The sequence below is a fragment of the Sarcophilus harrisii genome, chromosome 1 (genome assembly GCF_902635505.1).
Source record: "Sarcophilus harrisii chromosome 1, mSarHar1.11, whole genome shotgun sequence".
In the NCBI taxonomy this organism is placed as follows: Eukaryota; Metazoa; Chordata; class Mammalia; order Dasyuromorphia; family Dasyuridae; genus Sarcophilus; species Sarcophilus harrisii.
Window position 1 is genome coordinate 345,159,915 of NC_045426.1, and position 20,945 is coordinate 345,180,859.

General features: G+C 32.1%; 1 protein-coding gene and 1 long non-coding RNA gene across 2 annotated transcripts in view; one reads left to right on the forward strand and one right to left on the reverse strand.

Moving 5' to 3' along the window:
- Nucleotides 1-20,945, reverse strand: part of MEIOB (meiosis specific with OB-fold) — a 46,850-nt gene that overhangs the window by 23,686 nt on the left and 2,219 nt on the right. The window contains exons 2-6 of the mRNA XM_031945821.1: nucleotides 18,157-18,233; nucleotides 15,532-15,589; nucleotides 13,616-13,747; nucleotides 7,795-7,867; nucleotides 2,699-2,894 (exon numbers count right to left, since the gene is read on the reverse strand). Of these exons, the coding sequence (XP_031801681.1) occupies nucleotides 2,699-2,894; nucleotides 7,795-7,867; nucleotides 13,616-13,747; nucleotides 15,532-15,589; nucleotides 18,157-18,233 (536 nt within the window). The remainder of the gene's footprint in view (nucleotides 1-2,698; nucleotides 2,895-7,794; nucleotides 7,868-13,615; nucleotides 13,748-15,531; nucleotides 15,590-18,156; nucleotides 18,234-20,945) is intronic.
- Nucleotides 12,506-20,945, forward strand: part of LOC116420490 — a 79,066-nt gene continuing 70,626 nt past the window's right edge. Inside the window, exon 1 of the long non-coding RNA XR_004230830.1 lies at nucleotides 12,506-12,737. This is a non-coding gene — a long non-coding RNA (uncharacterized LOC116420490). The remainder of the gene's footprint in view (nucleotides 12,738-20,945) is intronic.

The window sequence follows — 20,945 nt, forward strand, 5'->3', positions numbered from 1 at the left end:
CCAGAGTTGTGTGGTTGATCATTGTATTGATTAAAGTTTTCAAGTATTTCAAAGTTGAGATTTTCTTCCCCTAGTCAACTGTTTTTCATCTAATTATAAATGCACTGATATTGTGTGTACCAAAGCTTTCAACTTTATGTACTCAAAATTTAGTATGTTAGTTTCAGTTATATTGCTTGTTTGTCCCCTGAACATCCTGTTCTCTTCTATGCTTAAAAAAAATGCTACAATTATCTTCTTTTTTTGGGGGGTGGGGTAGGGGGAGGCACTAGCATCACTAGTTCCCCTCTTCCTTACAAATCCCTCCCTACCAAATTAAAAATAAGTATCCCTTGTAACAAATAAGCAGTTCAGGAAAACAAATCTGTACATTGACTATATTTGAAAATGTATTTCTTAGTCTGCCTCACAGGTCCATCTCTCTATAAGGAGAAGTAGAAAATTTTTTATATTAAGATATTGAATGTACTATATTATTTTAAAATTTGTTTTATACAACAGAGATTCAGAGTTTCATGTACACTGTTCTTTTTCTATTCTTCTATTTATCTGGAAATATGTTTGTTAATGATTGTCAAGTTCAGAATTTTTAAAAAATTAAAATTTTAAATAAAAAATAAAGTAAAAAATAAAAAAAATCTTCATAAGCATAGGATTTTATATTTAACCCTATCAAATCTCATCTTATTAAATGTAAACAAATTAGAGGCACTGGAAAGGAGATAGTTTTCACAGTTATGAAATGGGGAAACAGTTTTTGATCAAATTAGGGTCTGAGCATTACAAGATCATCACAGCAGATGAAATAGACAATTCTGAGTATATAGAATTTAAAAGGTTTTCTGTGAGCATAATCAATACAGTTAAAAATAGAAGAGAAAGTTAACTCAGAAAAATCTTTGCAACAAACTTCACTGACAAAAGTCTAATATCCAAGCTATATAAGAAATTGGTCCAAATATATAATGAGAATAAAAGTCATTTCCCAATAGATAAGTGGTCAAAAGATGTGAATAAGCAATCCTCAAAAGAAGAAATATAAGCTATTAACAGCCATTTGAAAAGATGCTCCAAATCACCAAGAAGAGAAGTACAAATTAAAACAACTTTATAGTAGCAAATCAGCATCTATTAGTGACAACTAGGTGCTATCTTATCTTTTCATTTGTCCTGGATTTCAACTCCCTGCTAACCATTTGATCATTCTATCCTTGTTCGAGAATTATTATTAGAAAAGAATATGGAAGCAAAATAAGGTGAACAGTTCTGCCTTCTCACTGTTATCTTTTACCATACCAAGAAATAGTCTTATTTTTTCCTTGATCCTCCTTTTGTGACAACATAGGTTTTAAAGAATTCCTTTTTTCTTGTGTTTTCTTCCCAGTCTTGGCTCATTCTAAGTTTTAGAGTTTTTGATGCTGTTTTGCAACTCATTTATAGTCTTCCTCTATTAATTGCATCTGCAAATATCTTTTAAAAATCTAAGTTGATCAGTGTGCTCCCTATGTATCCAAAATGGTTTCTTAGAAGGAACCCTTTTTATTACTCATTGGAATTATTTATTTTTATTTTTATTTTTTGACTGTCAAACCATAAGGTCTTCAAAAGGTAGGATTTTATAGCATAGTAACCTAATATAATAAACTATTTAATGTGTTTGATGATTTACATTGTTTCTTGCATATAAGTAATTCCAACTTTATATAAAGCAATTAATAGCAGAAATTACTATAAGATTATCATTTTCAATAAGAACAAAATATCTATGTGCAATAGGTAAAGTTTCTTTGTACACATGTCACTAGGTAGAGCTTCCTCAATTTGGAGTCATTCAGTGGGAATTGTGAGAGAGCACTAGAATAGAAAACAGCAGACTTGGGTTCTAATACTGCCCTGCTACTTATTTGCAATGTGACTTTGGGCACCTCTTAATGTCTCTGAGCCTCAATTTGCTTTTCTGTAAAAAGAGATGCTGATAATTATCCTATACTTTAAAATAATCATTAAGTCATTCTCATTCTTATTTCTTTAATTTTTCTTTATGGGTTTGATTTTATGAAATTTCTCCATTTTTCTGGCCTTCTCTAAATATAGTTTGTTTTTTATAGAAATCATAATTTTCTTTTCCTCCCTTGTAAATATAATTTTAAATTTCTTCATGACTGTCTTAAGTTGTGATTATCAGAATGTAATACAAGTTATAGTAAAAGACTGATTAGTTCTGATATACTCTAGGAAAGGATCACATTTGGAGGATTATATATTTCTATAATGTTTTTTATAATACTTGAGATTGGCCAAAATGAAGCAACACTGAGTTGTTAGCCCACTGTAAGCCAATTAGCAGTATTATTACCATTCTACCATGTATCTCAGAGTGACTCTGGAAATAAGTGTATCATGGCGTGTTACCAATTTCCTTTGATTATTAGCTTATACTTCTTTAAAGGATAAACCTATTATTTAAGTGCCTGTGACTGTTTTGGATTCATGTTCAAATGAAACATATAAAAAGTTCATACATATGAGCACATAATTGGAATTTTTCCCTTTACCTAAATCAGTTCAAGTGATTATAGATGAAAGTATAAAATAAGACTGAGAACAGACATAATTGACATGTATTAGAAAAAAAAAAAACCGAGTCATCAAGATTCCAGATTAAATAGCTTTACCTGCCATGGTTCTTGGAACTTACCGATCTTACTATTGCAAGCACATTAATAATTTTTCCATCAAGGTTCTGACCATTTGCAACAATATCACCTAGTGAATAGTAATCCTGAGGATCTCTTATTGGTAGATGCAACAGGGAAAGCAACTTAATATCCACTTGATAGCTGGAGCAAACTCTGACCACAGAATGATTCTCACTGAGCAATAGTTTATAGGCGCTAGATTGCAAAAACACAAACACATAAATATACACATATCAAATGTTTTGCATATAAATTGCAAGTTTTTGTTGTTTTGCATATAAATATTTTAAAGCTAGTTTAACATTTCATAATTTAATTAGCTTTGAGGGATTTACATTTATGACATATTAATACATACTTGACCTTTAAATTTTTAAATTTTAAATAATAGTTTTTTATTTTCAAAATGTATGCAGATAGTTTTCAACATTCACCCCTGCAAAACCTTGTGTTCCAAATTTTTTCTCTCTTCCTCCCTTTGCCCCACCCCCTCTTCTAAACAGCAAGTAATCCAATACATGTTAATAAACAGGTGCAATTTTTCCATACATATTTCCACATTTCCACAGCTGCACAAGAAAAATCAGATAAAAAAAGAATAAAATGAGAAAGAAAGAAAAAACCAGCAAACAACAACAAAAAAGGTGAAAATATTATGTTGTGATCCATATTCAGTCTCCCTAGTCCTTTTGCTGGATGTGGATGGCTCGCTCCATTACAAGTCCATTGGAATTAGCCTGAATCATTTCATTATTGAAAAGAGCCAAGTCCATTAGAAGTGATTACCACATAATCTTGTTGCTGTGTACAATGTTCTCTTGTTTCTACTCACTTCACTTAGCATCAGTTCATTTAAGTCTCTCCAGGACTTTCTGAAATCATCCTGATCATTTTTTATAGAATATATAATATTTTATTTATATATTTATATAAAATATATAATATTTTTATATTCTGCAACATTCATATATCATAACTTATTTAGCAATTTCCCAACTGATGTGCATCTACTCCATACTTGACCTGTTAAAAAAAATCTTGAAAACATGAACACAAGTTCTATTTAATTTTTGGCTCAGCCATAGACCAGTAGGTCTCACACCCCATACCAAAATAAGGTTAAAATGGGTACATGATTTAGGTGTAAAGGGCGATACCATAAGCAAACTAAGAGAACAAGGGATAGTTTATCTAGCAAATTTTTGGAGAAGGAAGGAATTTATAACCAAAAAAGAGCTAGAGAACATTATGTAATGCAAAATGGACAACTTTGATTACATTAAATTAAAAAGGGTTTGAACAAACAAACCAACATAAACTAGATTAAAAGGAAAGCACAACGCTGGGAAAATTTTCTTACAGCCAGTGTTTCTAATAAAAGTTTCATTTCTAAAATATATAAAGAACTGTGTCAAACTTATAAGAATACAAGTCATTCCCCAGTTGATAAATGGTCAAGGATATGAACAGACAATTTTCAGATGAAGAAATTAAAGCCATTTACAGTAATATGAAAAAATGCTCTAAATCACTATTGTTAGAAAAATACAAATTAAGACAATTCTGCAGTAGCACCATACAACTCTTAGATTGGTTAAGATGACAGGAAAAAATGATAAATGTTGGAGAGGATGTGAGAAAGCTGGGACACTAATGCATTGCTGTGGAGTTGTGAAATGATCCAACCATTTTGGAGAGTAATTTGGAACTATGCCGAAAGGGCTGTCAAAGTATACATACCCTTTGTTCCAGCAGTGTCACTACTGGGTCTGTATCCCAAGAAAATCATAAAAGAGAGGAAAAGACCCACATGTGCAAAAATGTTTATAGCAGCCCTTATTGTGGTGACAAAGAATTGGAAAATGAGTAGATGCCCATCAGTTGGAGAATGGCTGAATAAGTTAATGGTATATGAAAGTAATGGAATATTATTGTTTTATAAAAAATGATGAACAAACTGATTTTTGAAAGGCCTAGAAAGATTTACATGCACATGTTGAGCAAAACAAGCAGAACCAGGAATACATTGTATACAGTATAACAGCAAAATTTTGTGATGATCATCTATAAAAGACTTGGTTTTTCTTAGAGTTTTAGGAATCCAAAGCAATTTTAATAAACTTTGTCTGGAAAATGCCAACTGTATCCAGAGAGAGAACTATGAACACTGAATGTAAATCAACATGCTATGTTCACTTTTTTTCTTTTTCTTCAGTTTTTTTTTCCTCTTGTGGTTTTTCCCTTTTGTTCTGATTTTTCTTTCACAACATGACTCATAAAGAAATGTTTTTTTTTTTTTAATCAATGTACATGTATAACTCCCAAAAAAATTTTTAAAAATGTTTAGCCAAACATCAAAACATAAAATATTCATTGAATTCATACTATCTGCTCAACTCAGTGCTAAGCATAATCAGGAATCTTTTTTTTTTTTTAAAGTCTTAATACACCAAGACAATTCCGAAAGACACATGGAAAATGCTATACATATTTAGAGAAAGAACTGATGAAAGTCTAAATGCAGATAGAAGCATACTAACTTTAGTTTTTTTTTTTTTAGAGGGGAAGGTTTCATGTCTTTTTCCCTTTTTGTCTGTTTCTTCTTTCATAACGTGACTAATATGGAAATATATTTTACATGATTGCACATATGTAACCTATATCAGATTGCCTGCCATCTTTGGAAGAGGGAATAGGAAAGATGGGATGGAGAAAAGACTGGAACTCAAAATCTTTCAAAAAATGAAAGTTGAAAATTGTATTTGTATGTAATTGGAAAAAATAAAATACTATTAATTTTTTGAAAATAAAAAAGTATAATAAAAAAGCAAAGTTTATATTTAAGGAGATATATAAAAATAAGATGTTAAAGATGATACATGACAGTTAAGTCAAAAGGCAGCATATAATTAAATGTCAAATGAATGGTACAGAAAATTAATGGCATAGAAATTTAGAAGGAGAGATCCATATGAATTTTTAATGAAGGAAGTAGTAATTGAATTTTACCTTGAAGCTAGATGGATAAAATAGAAGTTAAAGAATTCTATCTGGGAGAAATGATGTGAAAAAAGATGCAAGGGAGAATATTTGTAGATATTTGTGGTTCAAGTCAATAAGTAAACCCTTTAAGCTAGAATGCTGGGGATAAAGTTGTAAAGGAAAGTTGGAAGGAAGATTGTAAAAGACTTTGAGTCCCTGGTCTTCTTGTCACACACAAAAAGCTTTTTGCACATTTATCATTCATAATCCATCATAAATTCACAGTTAGAACTAGAGGGGCTTAAAAAGTCCAGATCCTTTATTAATAAAGAAACCGGAGGACCAAAAAAGTAAAATTACTCGAGAGTACATAACAAGCTGACACCAAATCCAATATATTCTCTATTCTATTACACTGTATTGGTCATTATATTTGCCCCTACCATTTCCTGGTTGCTGTATTTATACTTTTTGAATCTTTATCTTTATTTTTATTCTTGTGAAACTTAGCATCTCCTGTTGCTTTTTGTCAAGTTGCAGTTTGTATGGAAGTAAAAAATATATAACTCACTGGCCCACATACACACAGGTATAAGCTAAACAGAGTAAATGATTTGAATGAAGTCCTTATGTTATGCATACAATATTCATCCTCTATATCTTTGCTCACAAAATTCTCTTCATTTTCATTTATTGATTTTCTCCTACCCATCCTTTAAATCACAACTTAAATATCACCTTCTCCAAGAAGCTTTCTATAGCAAGATAGGATCAAAGAAATTAGAATTGGAAAGGACCTTAAAAATAGCCTAGTACAATGTCCTTAAGAAACTGGGTCCAGAGAGAAAGAGGTTAAGTGATCTTGATCTTATCCATTATACTGGTAATAAGAGAAAGAACTAGACTTAGATTCAGATCCTTTGGCCCCAAAGCTAGCGTTTTTTCCACTATGCTATTCTGCCATTCATCAATCCCCCTAGTAACATTCTTCCTTACTTGGTCAGTCAGTTTGTCAGTAAACATTTACTAAGCATTTATTGTATGCCAGGCACTATGCTAAAGACTGGAACTACAAAGAAAGGCAAAAGATAATAAGGGTCCTACAGAAGCTCACAGTCTATTGGGAGGCAACATGCAGACAGCTATGTATAGATGAGCCAAATACAGGATAAATAAGAAATAAACACAAGGAAGGTGTTAGAATTAAGAGGGATGAGGAAAGGTTTCCAGTAAAAGGTATGATCTTAGTTGGGACTTTGAAGGAAGCCCAGAAAGCTTGGAGGTAGAGATGAAGATGGAGAGCATTCGGGCATGTGGGACAGCCAGGGAAATTCCAAGAGTTAGGAGATGAGGAACAATTAGGAAGAAGTGTCACTGAATTTCAGAGTATTTGGGTTAGTGTAGGTGAAAGAAGCCTGAAAAGGTGAGAGGGATGGGAGGAGAAATAGGTTATGAAAAGTTCTGAATGCTAAATAGCATTTTAACTTGATCCTCAGTTGATAGTATAAAACTATACTGCCTGGTAGTATAAAGGCAATATTTATAAAAGGAAATGATAAGCATAGGTAATTATTTGAAATTATAAGAACAGCACACAATATTTATCCTCTGAGGTCCAAGTAATTTAAAAACAAAAGGTTATACTAGAACTATCCTAACTTAAGTACAATGTTTGGCAGTCTTAATGGGGATTCATGTCTCAGCCCTTATAACTGGATTATTGCTCTTGAAATAAGATTTTTCTCTTCTTTCTTCAAAAATTTTTCTTAATACTGATTTCTCCAAAAAAGGTAAAAAAGTATTGCAACTTCAGACTGAAGCGGTAAGAAGACAAATTTTTTAAGCCTTATTTTTCCTACATATTACTATCATTAACAAAATATGAAAAACTAAGAATCAGTATCATCTCTCTGAGAATAAAAGCTACATTTTCTCTTCATACTGCAATACCCGTCATTGCATATTTACATAAACACTGAGAAATTACATGGTGTAGAATTAATCTTATAGTTTTCAAAGGAAGTGTACCACCTTGTAGCAATCTATTTAATTTGATAATTAGATATCATCCTAATTGTACCAAAAAGATTCTAGGTCTCTGTTCTAAATTTACCTTGGAGTTGTAGGATTGAATTTTTCTTCTTTTTCTATTTCCTTTGTCTGCACTAATGGATTTTCAATTATCACTAAAACAGAAAGGTATAATATAATTCATAACAATAATAGCCATAGTCAAAATAAATAAAAAACAACAAGAAATGATTCTTAATGAAAAAGAATGGGCACATATAGCAGTGAGTTTGAAACATTATTTTCCCCAAATTGTGGAAACATGTACCTTTATATTTGAAACTTTTGTAATTAAGTACAACATGAAGGTTATAGATTTTTTTTTTTTTTTACAAAATTGCCATATTATTATTAAGTCAAAATTTACAGCACAGATATAATCTTATAGTAAATACCATTAAAAAGTGTGGGGTCTCTACAGTAATAACAGAACTAGTATTCTGAGAGGCTGGGTTCATGTCCTGACATCTGATACATATTGGTTGTATAACTATTGACTAGTCACAATCTCTCAGCGCCTCACACAGTTGTTGAACTGCATCGGTGGAAGGAGTTTGCACAGGAGTTTCCCATACTGATTAAATCACAGATAAAGATGAACAACAAAAAAGTACTTTATATGTTCATAGTGTTTTTACTATTTATAGAGTAATGGCACAGATGTTAAATTATTTGATCATCATAACAACTTCGTGAGAGAAGACCTGTGTTCCGTTCTAATTGTCACTAGCTATTTAACTTTCAACCTTAAGTTTCCCCATCAGTAGAGTAGAGGTAATACTCCACTATCCAGCTTATGGAGCTATTTGTTGTAAAGATTAAGTAAGACAACATATAAAAGGCTTTATAAACCCTAAGGTACTATCATTGTTGTTGGCAGGGTAGAAACTATTATTCTTATTTCAAAGATCAGCACATTAAGGCTAACAAAGATTAAAGGGAAGTCTGACTATATTAAAATTTCAGAGCTTCTGAAGATAACATAATGGATGATAACTATTGTTCTCTTAAAAAAATTACTTGGAGTTACTGTCACAGACAGAGAAGTAGACTGTTGGAAACAATGATTTCAGCCATGTAGCATTTTTTTATGCTCATACCTAAAATGAGGAGGACCAACAGAAATATTACTTCAGGAATTGAACATCAAATTCCCTATAACAATCTTGTATAACTTCAAATACTTTCTTTGGTTCTCATTCAATCAACAGTCATCCATAACAACTCTTTTTTTTTTTTTTTTTTAATAGTATAACTGGGGAGAGAATGAAGAAACTTGAACTGAGCCTGAGCTGAGATCTATATTCAACATTTATTAAATACTTATTATATGCAGAAAATTATCCTAAAAGCTAGGTAAGTAGAAAATTTAGATAAGGCACAGTCCCTGGGTTCATAGTTTACTGATTAAAAGTTAAAATAAACCTTTAAGATCCAAAAGACAGAGTACAAGGTAGTAATCGATGTCTTGATATTAGCAGTTATTTACAAGAAGCACACACTGTCTCCTACGCCCAGGGAGCTACCTGGGATTCAATAGTTCAACTCCATTGATTTTTACTTTAGCTGTTAAGGGCTAAATTACATAAAGTTCTAGTAGAACCCATTGAAGGTTGGGCTAGTATAGAGATGGGCTTCTCCCTGGAACTAGTTAGTTTTGTCATTTGGTTGTCATTTAAGTCAGTAGCCTGGATGAAATAGACCTATCTCACTTTGGACAAAATCACTTTAATCTCTCTGAGAAATTTAACCTCATCTGTTAAATGAAGAAGTTATTCTAAATCCATGAGCCTATGAGCTCTAGGATCAAGAACATTCACAACTCAATAACCATCATTAAGGCATGGGTTTGGGCAAGAAATAGAACAGCAAGAACTGGTGAGAACATTTGTGGGATGGTTAGGTGGTACAGTAAATAGAGTGCTACTCAGGAAAATCTGCCTCAGGGGCTTTTTTATCTATAATTTCCTAAGCAAATCACTTAATTTCTTTGGAACTATATCTATAAAATGAAGAGATTGGACTTGACCTCTAAAGTAACTTCTAATTCTAAATCTATTATCCTATGCCTTTCTTCAGAACCAAGAGCTCCCAGATAAAAGATGTATGTACATACTCCTACTGGCTTTTTGAAAGCTATGAAAAGATCAGCACCTGATGGAAGAGGAGAGCAAAGGCCACTCCTCTTCCAAAAGAGGGAGAAGCTAAAGATGATTCTAAGTTTTTCTCCTTTGTTATTCCACCAAACTCTGCCTTATTCCAAAGTGCAACAAATTTACCTCTCACTCCTTCAATTCCTTTCTACTGCTCCTTAAGAAAACTACCATTCCTGTAAATTTTATGGCACTTCTCACTCTTTGTTTTTGGGTAGTAGTGTGGTATATATACATCATATGTGTTATTGTTCAGTTGTTTCCATTATGTCTGACTTTTTGTGATCCCATTTAGGTGTTTTTTTTTGGGGGGGGGTTGTTTTTTTTTGTTTGTTTGTTTGTTTTTGGCAAAGATAGGGGAGTGTTTTGTCATTTCTTTTCTTGGTAATTTTATAAATGAGGAAATCGAGGTAAACAGGGTTAAGTGACTTGCCCAGGATAACACAGCTAGTAAGTGTCTGAGGCCAGATTTGAACTCAAGTCTTCCTGATTCCAGACCTAGCGCTTTATCTAACTACCTGTATATAGTTTTCCAATCTGGACTTGCATTTTTAAGGTCTTCTTTTTTTGAATCCATTGGCATTTCCTTTTGCTCTAGATGGGAAATCATCTTTGTTTAAAAAGCTGACATAGAAAAAGTAGATTCCTATAGTTTTCCAGTAGCACATCCCCATACAAGTCCCTTTGAGTCAAGTACAGTTGTCTCCCTTCCTTCTAGGTAAAGTTCATGCTCACATTCTTGAGTGACTCTGGTTTTTGATTATTGACTCTCAGGGACTCAGGTCTCATTGGATCATCCTTAGTATTCTCCTCTTAGGAAAAGTTGAGCTGAATTGGGAGAAAAAACTTTTCAAGCATTTGGGACAGATTGTCTATCAGGTTTATCACTTTCTCACTATTCTTTGGATGTTGAGGCTTCACCCAAATCTTAACCATTCTGGATAGGATGATCAAGAATTGCTCTAGCACCAGCAACTCTAGAATTTGTTCCTTTAGATTAATCTAACTTTAGATGAAGCTTTAACCTCCTTTGGCTCATTCATTTCTGGGTACTAAAATAATCTGAAGTTCTGTTAAGAGACCTTAAGATAAAATGTGCTTTTTCCTAGGATGATTATCTTTTTCTCTGTGGATTCACTCCCTGATTCTTCCTAATTTATCTGGAAATGGAATTGGATAGGTCAAAGAGGTGACCATAATCTAACTTTAAGACATTATTTTTCTAGATGGGGATCTTAACCCAGAATAAAAATCGAAATGTAACCTGCTCAAAGCCCATTGATATAGAAGTCTCCTCATTGTTGGAGTTGAATGCCCTGCTCTGTGTGAAAATGAGAGACTGGGTAGAATTGGTGATGTGAGACAGTTCAGCTTTTATCAGTACCCCTTGGTATTCTCCAAAGGCCAGTAATATTATTCTAAATTCCTCAAACTTCAGGACTGTTCAAATGGCAAGATACTCTAGGTTCTTTTGGCTTCTAGCTTCAAGAAAGAAAATAGAAGTGGTAACCCTGCTTCAGGTTGCTGAAGGAAAAAGATTCTGGGAAGACACATGAAAAGCTAAAGGTTTCCTTCATGTTCCTATCTAGCTTGCTATCTACAGATTTTGGGGAGTTTCCCCTTAAGAAAAACTAGGAATTTAAGTCTTTAGTTTTACTTATTCCTTCCTGTACTATAGAATATAAATAAATAGAAGTAGTAAATAAATAGAAACAGAAAAAAAGCTGAAATTTATCTATTTAAAATTTCACATTTTGTGTATGCCATCTTTTGGTCATTCACAAAAATTTGACAGTGTATAATATCAATTCCTAATGGTTGATCTGACTTGTTTAGCTCCCAATGGGAGAACTCTTTCATTTTATATTTCTATTATATATTCTCCTATGTATATTTTCTCTGCTTTCTGTTTTACTAAGATATGGATGAATGAGTTTTTTGCTATTTGCTATGTGTGTATATTATGGAACTGGTATTTTGTGGGAAAGGGTTCAGGTCTTGGATATAGAGCTTGAAGTCTCCCTTCTTCTAATGACAAAAATGTCAAGGCGATCAGAAGTTAGAGGAAACCTGATCTTATGCCCAGATGAACAATATTTAAGGGAGTAGATAGATCTAATTCTAACCTTTCTCTCATTCCCCACTCTAAGGAGAACAGAGCAGCCTCTGACCCCAACCTCCTGTTTCACCTCCTGGAAAAGATGAATTTCTTCCCTGGAGAAGAGTGGGGGAAGAAGCAGCTAGAAATATCTATTCTGTCTGCCTTCCGGGCACATAATGACAGGCCCTTATCACAGGTGGTCCTCACTACACTAGTTATATGCACTCTTATTACCTGTATGTTCACTAAGGGGCCAGGCCAGTCCTTTTCACACTCAGGCTATCGTCCCACCAAGGAATCCTAAGCATAAGCTCTCCATATCAGATGAATGATAAGTATAGAGTTGGGGAGGGGAGGGAAACAGATATTTCCAAATGGTACCAGGGGGCTATGTGCACACATTCTTAGCCCCATACCTTAAACCTCCGCAGCCGGAACTGCCAAACTACAATTCCCAGAATTCTGCAGGCTGTTTTCCGTTTCCAGGAGGATCTAAGAATTCTAGTCTCCCATTTGTTCTGCTTTCTAACCTCCCAAATTTCCTTTCTGCTGTCCTCTGAAGATCTGTTGGTTATTTTCTTATAGCTTTACCTTACATTTCCCTACCTACTTAAAAAAATGCTAATTTGCCAATCCAGCCAGAAATTCCACTGGCCTAAAGCAAATCATGTCAAAAAGGAAGACAAATGTTAAAAGTTTTAAAATTCGTGGGTGCAAGCTATTCCAGAGGGGGTAAGTTGTGGCTGGAGGGGGAAACCTTTGTGAATATTCATAATAGTCTGTATTTGAGTTAAAAAAAAAACCAAAAAACTTCTTGATTCTAGCTTCAGTCTGTAGCACTGAAGAATCAACATGGCCACAATAGAGGTTTCCGTAAATATGAAATTTAAGTAAGAAGTGCGTCAAATAAAGTAATTCTATAATTAATTACTGTGATAGTAAACTGGATGCCATAAAAGGTTCAGTGGATTTCAGGGTAGGGCTAGGAAGGGAATAGTTGAAGAGGGAAAAATTGTGTGGAAGTGGGATTAGAATTGTTCTGCAAATCCAAGAGAGGATGGAAACTCCAGGGAAACAGATTTTTACCTGGAAAAAAACCTCTTTATAATAATAGCTAGTTTTTATGTAGTGCTTAAGCCTTATATCATTTGATTCTGGAAACAACAATGAGATGTAGGCTTATGTTCATTTTGCAGAGGAGAAACCTGAGACTGAGAGGGGTTTTAATAATTTAGAATCATTTTAAGGTACAATATGCTCTTTTATAGATAGTGAGTTTCTTGTCCTGGAAATTATTTACCTAGAGGCTATTTGACCATCTGTCAGACAGTTAGGGATGTGGTAGTGTGGATACATATTTCAGGTAAAGGTCAAACTTGGATAATTTCTGAAATCCCTTACAATCCTGAGATGCTACGATAAAGAATGCTAATTTGCAGTTTATATATTTTATTTTAATTATATGACTTAGATTATGTAGATAACTAATAAACCTGGATTAAAATAGTTCAATTTATGTCTTTAGAAGAAAAGCTGGGTTATGTAGACTACAAACATTAATGTCATAGGAAAGAATTGTCATAGCAATAGGTGAAAAATAAATAACTTACCACTATCACCTACTCTAAAGCTTCTGGAAAGTGATTTGATATAATTTTCCTTTCCCCAGGATGTTACATTTATAAAATAAGTTGGTGAATCCCGAATGGTGAAGTTAAAAGTGTACCTTTCTGATCCAATATCTAAAGAAAAAAAAAAGATAAAGGTTTCAGTTTTTAAATGTAAAAGTTTGGTTCCATTAATTCTTATTATTATGTGAATTAATCCAGATGCCAAGTACACAGTACCCAATTAATATATACCAATTACAAATTCTTTATACTCTGATGGATTTCATTTGTGTTAATTTCCTACACTAGTACAGATCCCAATTTATACCTACCTTCTCATCCTGTGAAATTATATATTGTAATTTATTGACTTGTAAAACAAAGTGGAGAATTGAGCCAACTTTGAATTCATGGCAAACCTCTTCCTCATCTTCCCTTTCCTCAATTTTCTGCCCATTATGGGTGTGTGTGTGTGTGTCCTTTTTTTTTTTTTTTAAACTTGAATGATTCAGAAAGTTACTTCAGTTTTCTCTTTCACTTTGTGCAGTCTTAATTCCAAAGTATTGAATCAGAACAAAGGGTTTGTGCTTTTGAGTGATGGCCTGATGAATACCACAAGGGGTCAGTAAATATTTTAATGACTTCTGGTTCCTGTAGCAGTAGGATTGCCTTGAAGCACTTAGGAATCAGTCTGGATTCCTTATGTTGTTCTAATAATTCTTTTGTCTTTATACTTATTAGTGAAATTTGGGGATCTGATTTATAGTATATTTTAAAATGTAGATGTATTAGTGCTGTTGATTTGTTTAAAAAATTCTTCATTACAGATCTTTGAAATGAATGGGAGAAAAAAACTAAAAATAAAAAATAAAAGTTGCATCAGTATAGTAGGATTGATTACATAAATTAGATTAATATGTTGCAATTACCAAAATGAGTAAAACAAAAGTAGAATTTTTTCTGCCAAAATCCTTGACAAATTTAAGTCTTTAGTTTTACTTATTCCTTCGTTTGCTATAGAATTTAAATAAATGAAAATAGAAAATAGAAACAGAAAAAAAGCTGAAATTTATATATTTAAAACTTCACATTTCACATCTTTTGGTCATCCACAAAAATTTGATAGTGTATATATTCAAACGTCCAATTCCAGTTTAACAATGTCTATATAAAAGCAAAATGCAAATTTAGTTTAGTCAGCATGATGAAAAAAACTCACAAGAAGGCATAACATTTTAAAAAACATTGTTTTTAGTGGAATTTGGAGGTCTTATTTAGTATGCAAAAACAAAACATGTAACTTACTGACAGACAACTCCATTTAAAGAAGCTATTTGAAATCATATAGACATATATAGAATTTACATCACTAAGAGAAGATGATATAGATCACTAAAGTTGCAAGGAATATGAGAAAATAAATTGAATTTCTTGAAATTTGTATAGTATATTTAGAAGTTACTATGTATTCATGCATGTTCTGAGAATAATTATTAAAGTTAAAAATAATATAGGATATAGTAGAAACAGTTAAAAGGTGAAAAATGTAGTCAAATGAATTTTTTTCCAAACTCAGTCTTAAATAACTCAAACCTAAAGAACTTTTTTTCACTTAATTAACTAGTTCACTGGTTAAACTGACCAAATCAGCTAGTTGTTTTGGTATTATATTATAACCATAACCTTAAATAATTATTCTCTAGAAACATCAAATAACTTTTATCATCAAATAACATTTCTTGAGTATTTTCCCATACATGACTCTTAATTAGGCACTTTATCAAACAGAGAAACATGGTTTTTGCCCTTTAGGAGTTTAACATGCATGACAAATTCAATCATTTAAATATCCTTGGATCTATCATACAAACTTAAATTACAGCTTATGAAAAATAAAGAGTTAAATATAACTCTACTTTTTCTGTCTGGAAAGCCTTTGACATCTGTTTTCCCAATAACCATACCGATTATACTCTGAAAAACAAAAAGGTTATAGAATCAATATTAAACACAGATGTACATGGTAAATTTGATTTCATGGACTTGTTATATTTTACTGGTTATAACAAACATATTTTTGACTAGTAATAATTTAAAAGCATTTATTCTAGGGTGGCATGTAAATGAACAATATAAACATTAAATAGCATAAGTACTAATACAAAGTAGTGGGATAGCTAACTGCCTTACAAATATAATATAGCACTAACCATGTTTCTACTTTATTTTTAATCACTAGGTGGAGCACAGTAACTATCCTATGCTTTAGATACTTAACTGAATTCATTCAAAGCACATGTATAATGCAATTTAATTTCCTAAGGCCTTCAAAGCTTTCTTTTATATAGGATTTTTTTTTTTTGACAATTCACATAAAATTGCTTCGTTCCTTAATCTAAACGTGCTGGATAGTAACATAAATTAGATTGTAACAAAACCTGTATATTGCAGCTGATAAATCAAAGTTATAAGCTCTAGTTCTTAAAAACTAGGTAGGTCATTAAATATCTTCTTTAAAACTTTATTGTTTATTTTAGTGTCTACCAAAAAGAATAAAAAATTAAAACACTTTAAAAAAGCCAAGATTACTAGCTTTTCTTACAAAGGATAAACCCATGCTTATATTAATAGTTCTAGCAGCTGTTGTTCATGTGGCAATAATTTGTTGCACTCAAACTTTAAAGAATTCCACATCCTAACCGAACTGCTGGCTACCCCTTTGCATTTTTGACTAATGTTACTATTTCTTTAACTCTATATGAATACAGGGAACCCCTCTGAACTTTACTGGGGAAACTCAGCTTGCTGAAATATTGGAAAAAATTTTTGACTTCTGAATCAGGCAACTAGGAATCAATTTATAACTCTAAGATTAAACTTTGAAATTCAAATGATGGAAGTTATTTATAGGCACTTCTTCCATTAAGAAAACTAGACAACCAAAGTTAGAAAACAAGCAAATAGGGGTGTATGTGCCATTATTTGCTTTATAAAGAGAGATTCTTCACTTTACAAATGTATTCATTCCAGATTTTTTTGTTAATTCCTCTTGTACATTTAAGTTAAGTACATTCAATTTACACGCATACATACACATTTAATTGACATATAAATTTCAGGAAACTATAAATCCATCTAATTCATCTATGAGGTATGCATTTGTCTATGTATGTATGCATGTGTACATATGAGCACAAGTTCTAAATTAAATACAGCTCAAGAACTTAGGGAGAGAATAAAAAATTAACACTAATGCAAAACAAAATTAAATCAGTAAGATTAGCTTTGTGAAGAAATTGACTCCAAGAAATTATTTGTAAATATGTTCCTGATAAGATTATGGGGATTCCCGAGTCCTAGCAAGTGCCTCTTAAATCTCACAAAGCATATGAAATTATATTTAATGTAAGAAAAGTTGTGATCTAATTAATTGTAAAATATTTGACTTAATGTCATCACAAAAGAAGGATAGAGATTTTCATGGAGTCTAGAAAAAAAAAAAGAATCAAAGAGTTAGATTTCTGCATTTCTTGAGCACTATCCAGGAGAGAAAGTGATCTGATGGTAATGACCACTACTAACAATTATCTAGACAGAAATATCCCTAGAGTAGAGAAAGGTAATTCATCAGGCTTGACAGAAATATCACTTAAGAATAACTGCCTTTGCTCTAATTCTATTGTCACCAATTAGCCTTCAGATCTATAACTTTAGTCTCCTGAGTGGATCTACCCACTAGAAGGGAATGCCCTGTGCAAATAACCAGTACTAGTAATCCTGCCTGATGTATCACCCATTATAAATTAATAAAGTGGCATTCTGGTTTATAAATCCTTCTCTAGTGAGTTTAGTCAGCATGAATTGATTCCTCAGAGCTTTGTCACCACTGGGTGAACTAATAAAATCAAGATTCAGAACCTGCAAAGCTAAGGACCAGACCCTGGGATCACAATGTAGACATGCTGTGAGCTCAGCCTAACAAGCTAGACAGCTTTCTTTTCTCACCCCCTTCTTTCTCTTCCACCATTTATATCCTCTGTGAAAATTGAGAATTCCTGTAGTGTGAAATTAATTTATGTTTCAATCCAACAATTCAATTCAACATGCTTCTTGTGAAAGAATATTTGAGATATTTCCTTAAATCCATCATAATAACATAATCTAAATCTGTAATTGTAGTCACCTGGAGAACATACTGTACAAAAAAATCTTTTGCTTTATAATGCTGAGTTTGACTAAATCTCTCAATTCAACATTCAACTAAAATGATATAAGGAAGTTTCCAATAATTTCAAAAATGAATTACCAATTATATTGGTATTAATCAATACAATCATGTAGACTCCCCTATAAATAACAGAAGCATTAGTTTTCATTTTTGTAGGATATACACAAAGAAGCTGGGGTACTTTATATCAAACAATTATACTAATGCATTGGATACCTATATACATGTGAATTACATAATTTTGAAGTAATGTAATCTCATAATATAAAATTTCATTAGAAAATAACAAAAGAAGTATGTCAATGAAACTTACAGGACGGGCCAGATTTGGTCGCAGATCTGAAAGTGTAATAAAGTTCTGTGCTAAAAAGGAGTTTGCCATTCTTTTATCTGTAATTTTAGAAAAAATAATTTGGATGTGTAAATATATACTTAAATACATTGAGAAAGTTTATGGTTAAAAAGTTAAAATTTTTCCTTTAGAAAAATTATTTAATATTAATAATGTTATTTATATGATTACATATTCTCTGTGAAAAGGTTAAACAATCACAAATATAACCATGAAGAAAATAATGAAAAAATTCTTTTGCATTTTTTACATGGCATAATTACATTTTAAAGTTGATCTTTTATTATCCAAAAATGATTTGGCAATTTGGGGATACTGTGAAAATTTTCAGGTAAGGGACAATTCATTCAGTGATCCATTTGCTAAGAAAAATGTTTCATGAACTTTAAAGCAACATAAAAATTTATTATAATTTAAATAACATAAAAACTTTTAAAAATATAGCAAAATCACATTTGTAACACCCTCATTCTTTGCATTCATTCACAAGCCAAATTACACGTCAGATACACATAGAAATGGATAGTACCCTAAATGTGGCATTTAAAAAGAATTTATATATTTCTTACTAGATTGTAAGCTCCATGAAGATAATAATTACATTTTATACATCTTTGTATCACCCACACAGTACCTGCTACATAGTATGTATTCAATAAACATTTTTTTGAGAACACTATGATATGATATTTTTGGTTACTTTTTATATTCATTATATTTTATATAGTCATTATACTGCAGTTCACTGCAGAGAAAATATTAGCTTTCTCAAACTAACATGTGTGGTTACTTTTTTACTTTCTAAACCACAATTTTTTCAGGGAAGACCATATATTTATTGTCAAGTCATTATGAATAAGCCCTCTGAGAACCCCATTATTGTAGGCTTTTAAAAAAATTTCTAACCAGAGTATTCCCTATGGCATGAATACCATTTAAATGGTGTTGTGATTTTCAGTATATGCTCTCTGATGCTAGAGAAAAATGACTGGGTAGTAGATGTTTCTAAGTATTTTGTCCTGTGTGAAATCTTTCTGGAAGGAAGATCAGGCTTGGTCTGATAATGACTTCATTGTGCTTTTTCACTCTGAAATCCCTGGCACTTTTCAAACCTATCATTTCATAAGGTCATAGAACTGGAAGTAGATTTGTGAATCTGTTGCTAGATTTTTTTGGAGTGGAACTACTAGATGCATGTGTACTCTATGTGTATTAAAAAAAAAAAAATCCAACACTGACCATCAGTCTTGTGAGGTTTAGTTGTTAATCTTCTTGAAGGTCTAAAACTCAAAAAGCCCCTTCCAGATTTATGATTCTATGATTCAGTGAACATAAACTTATTTGAACATAGTTATATGCTTGTGTTATTTAATAGCTACCAAAAAATGAAATGGTTTGTACCTGTAAATATTCTAGAAATAGAGAAACAGGCTAATCAAAGAATACTGCTTCAGTTCTATAATGTAATGACTATGAAATATTTGAAATGTTCTAAAGTAAATTTATAATTTGAGATTAACACAAGATTGATGACATCAACTACTTAGCTAAATAATTTTTAAGCATACAACTAATTTCATTTTTGTGTTTTTATTATTTGAATAGTTTGCATGAAACACCTGACTAAAATCTAGGGGAAGACCTCTCTTTCACAGGGATCTCCATAACTGAAGGAAAGCAATGTGACAGTAGGGGAGAAGTATTGGTTATGAAGCCAGAAGTCCTTGGTACAAAACTTAGTTCTGTCACTTAATTTGTAAAGCCCTCAGAAATTTCCAAGATTCATGTTCATATGTCTTTGTAAAATTTATCTTTGGTGTTTTTTCTCAGAAAGTCACAGACTCTTAGAATTAGAAGGAACCTCAGGGACCATTTAGTCCAACTTGAAGCTGAACAAAAAATTCCCTCTACAATAACTGATAACTGGTCATTTAGCTTTTGCTTAAATTGGGAGGAGTCCACTACCTCTTTAGACACCCCTACTACATTTGGATAACAAATTGCTGGAATATTTTTCCTTACAGCAAATCTAAATTTGCCTCTTTGCATCTTCCATCTATCACTTCTGGTTCTGCCTTCCAGGACATAGCAGATAAAGTGTAATCCTTCTTCTGTAAGATAGCCCTTTAAAAATCTGAAGTCAGCTATCATTTTCCACAAACAGTTTCTTCTCCAGGATAAACATCCTGATTTCTTTCAGCCAATCTTCTTATTACATGAGAGGCAATTCACCATGCTGGCTTCCTTTCTCTGGATCAAAGGTTCTTAACTTTTTTTGTGTCAAACATCTGATGAAGTTTAAACTAGAGTAATGTTTTTGAAAGCATAAAACACATGGGATTACAAAAGAAATTAGATTGATAATTATCAAAATCTCTTTTAAAAAGTTCATCGCCCCTAGGGTAAGAACCTTTGTTCTAGTTGTCCTATAGTTTATCAATGTACTTTCTAAAATGTGACTCCTACAACTAACTACCCAGTTTCACCAGGGTAGGGTGCAGTGGTACTATCACCTCCCTTGTTCTGGCACTTTTAAAAATACAGCCTAAGATCATATTAGCTTTTTTTTTTTTTTTTTTTTTTTTTTTTTTTTTAAATTGCCACACCACACTATTGACTCATTGACTTTACTAAAAAAAAACCAACCACTAAAAACTTCTAGATCTTGGCAACCGTGGACTAATCATAGCTTCCCTGCCTTGTAGTTGTAAAGCTGAATTTTCTAAGATTTATGATTATTTCTATTAAAT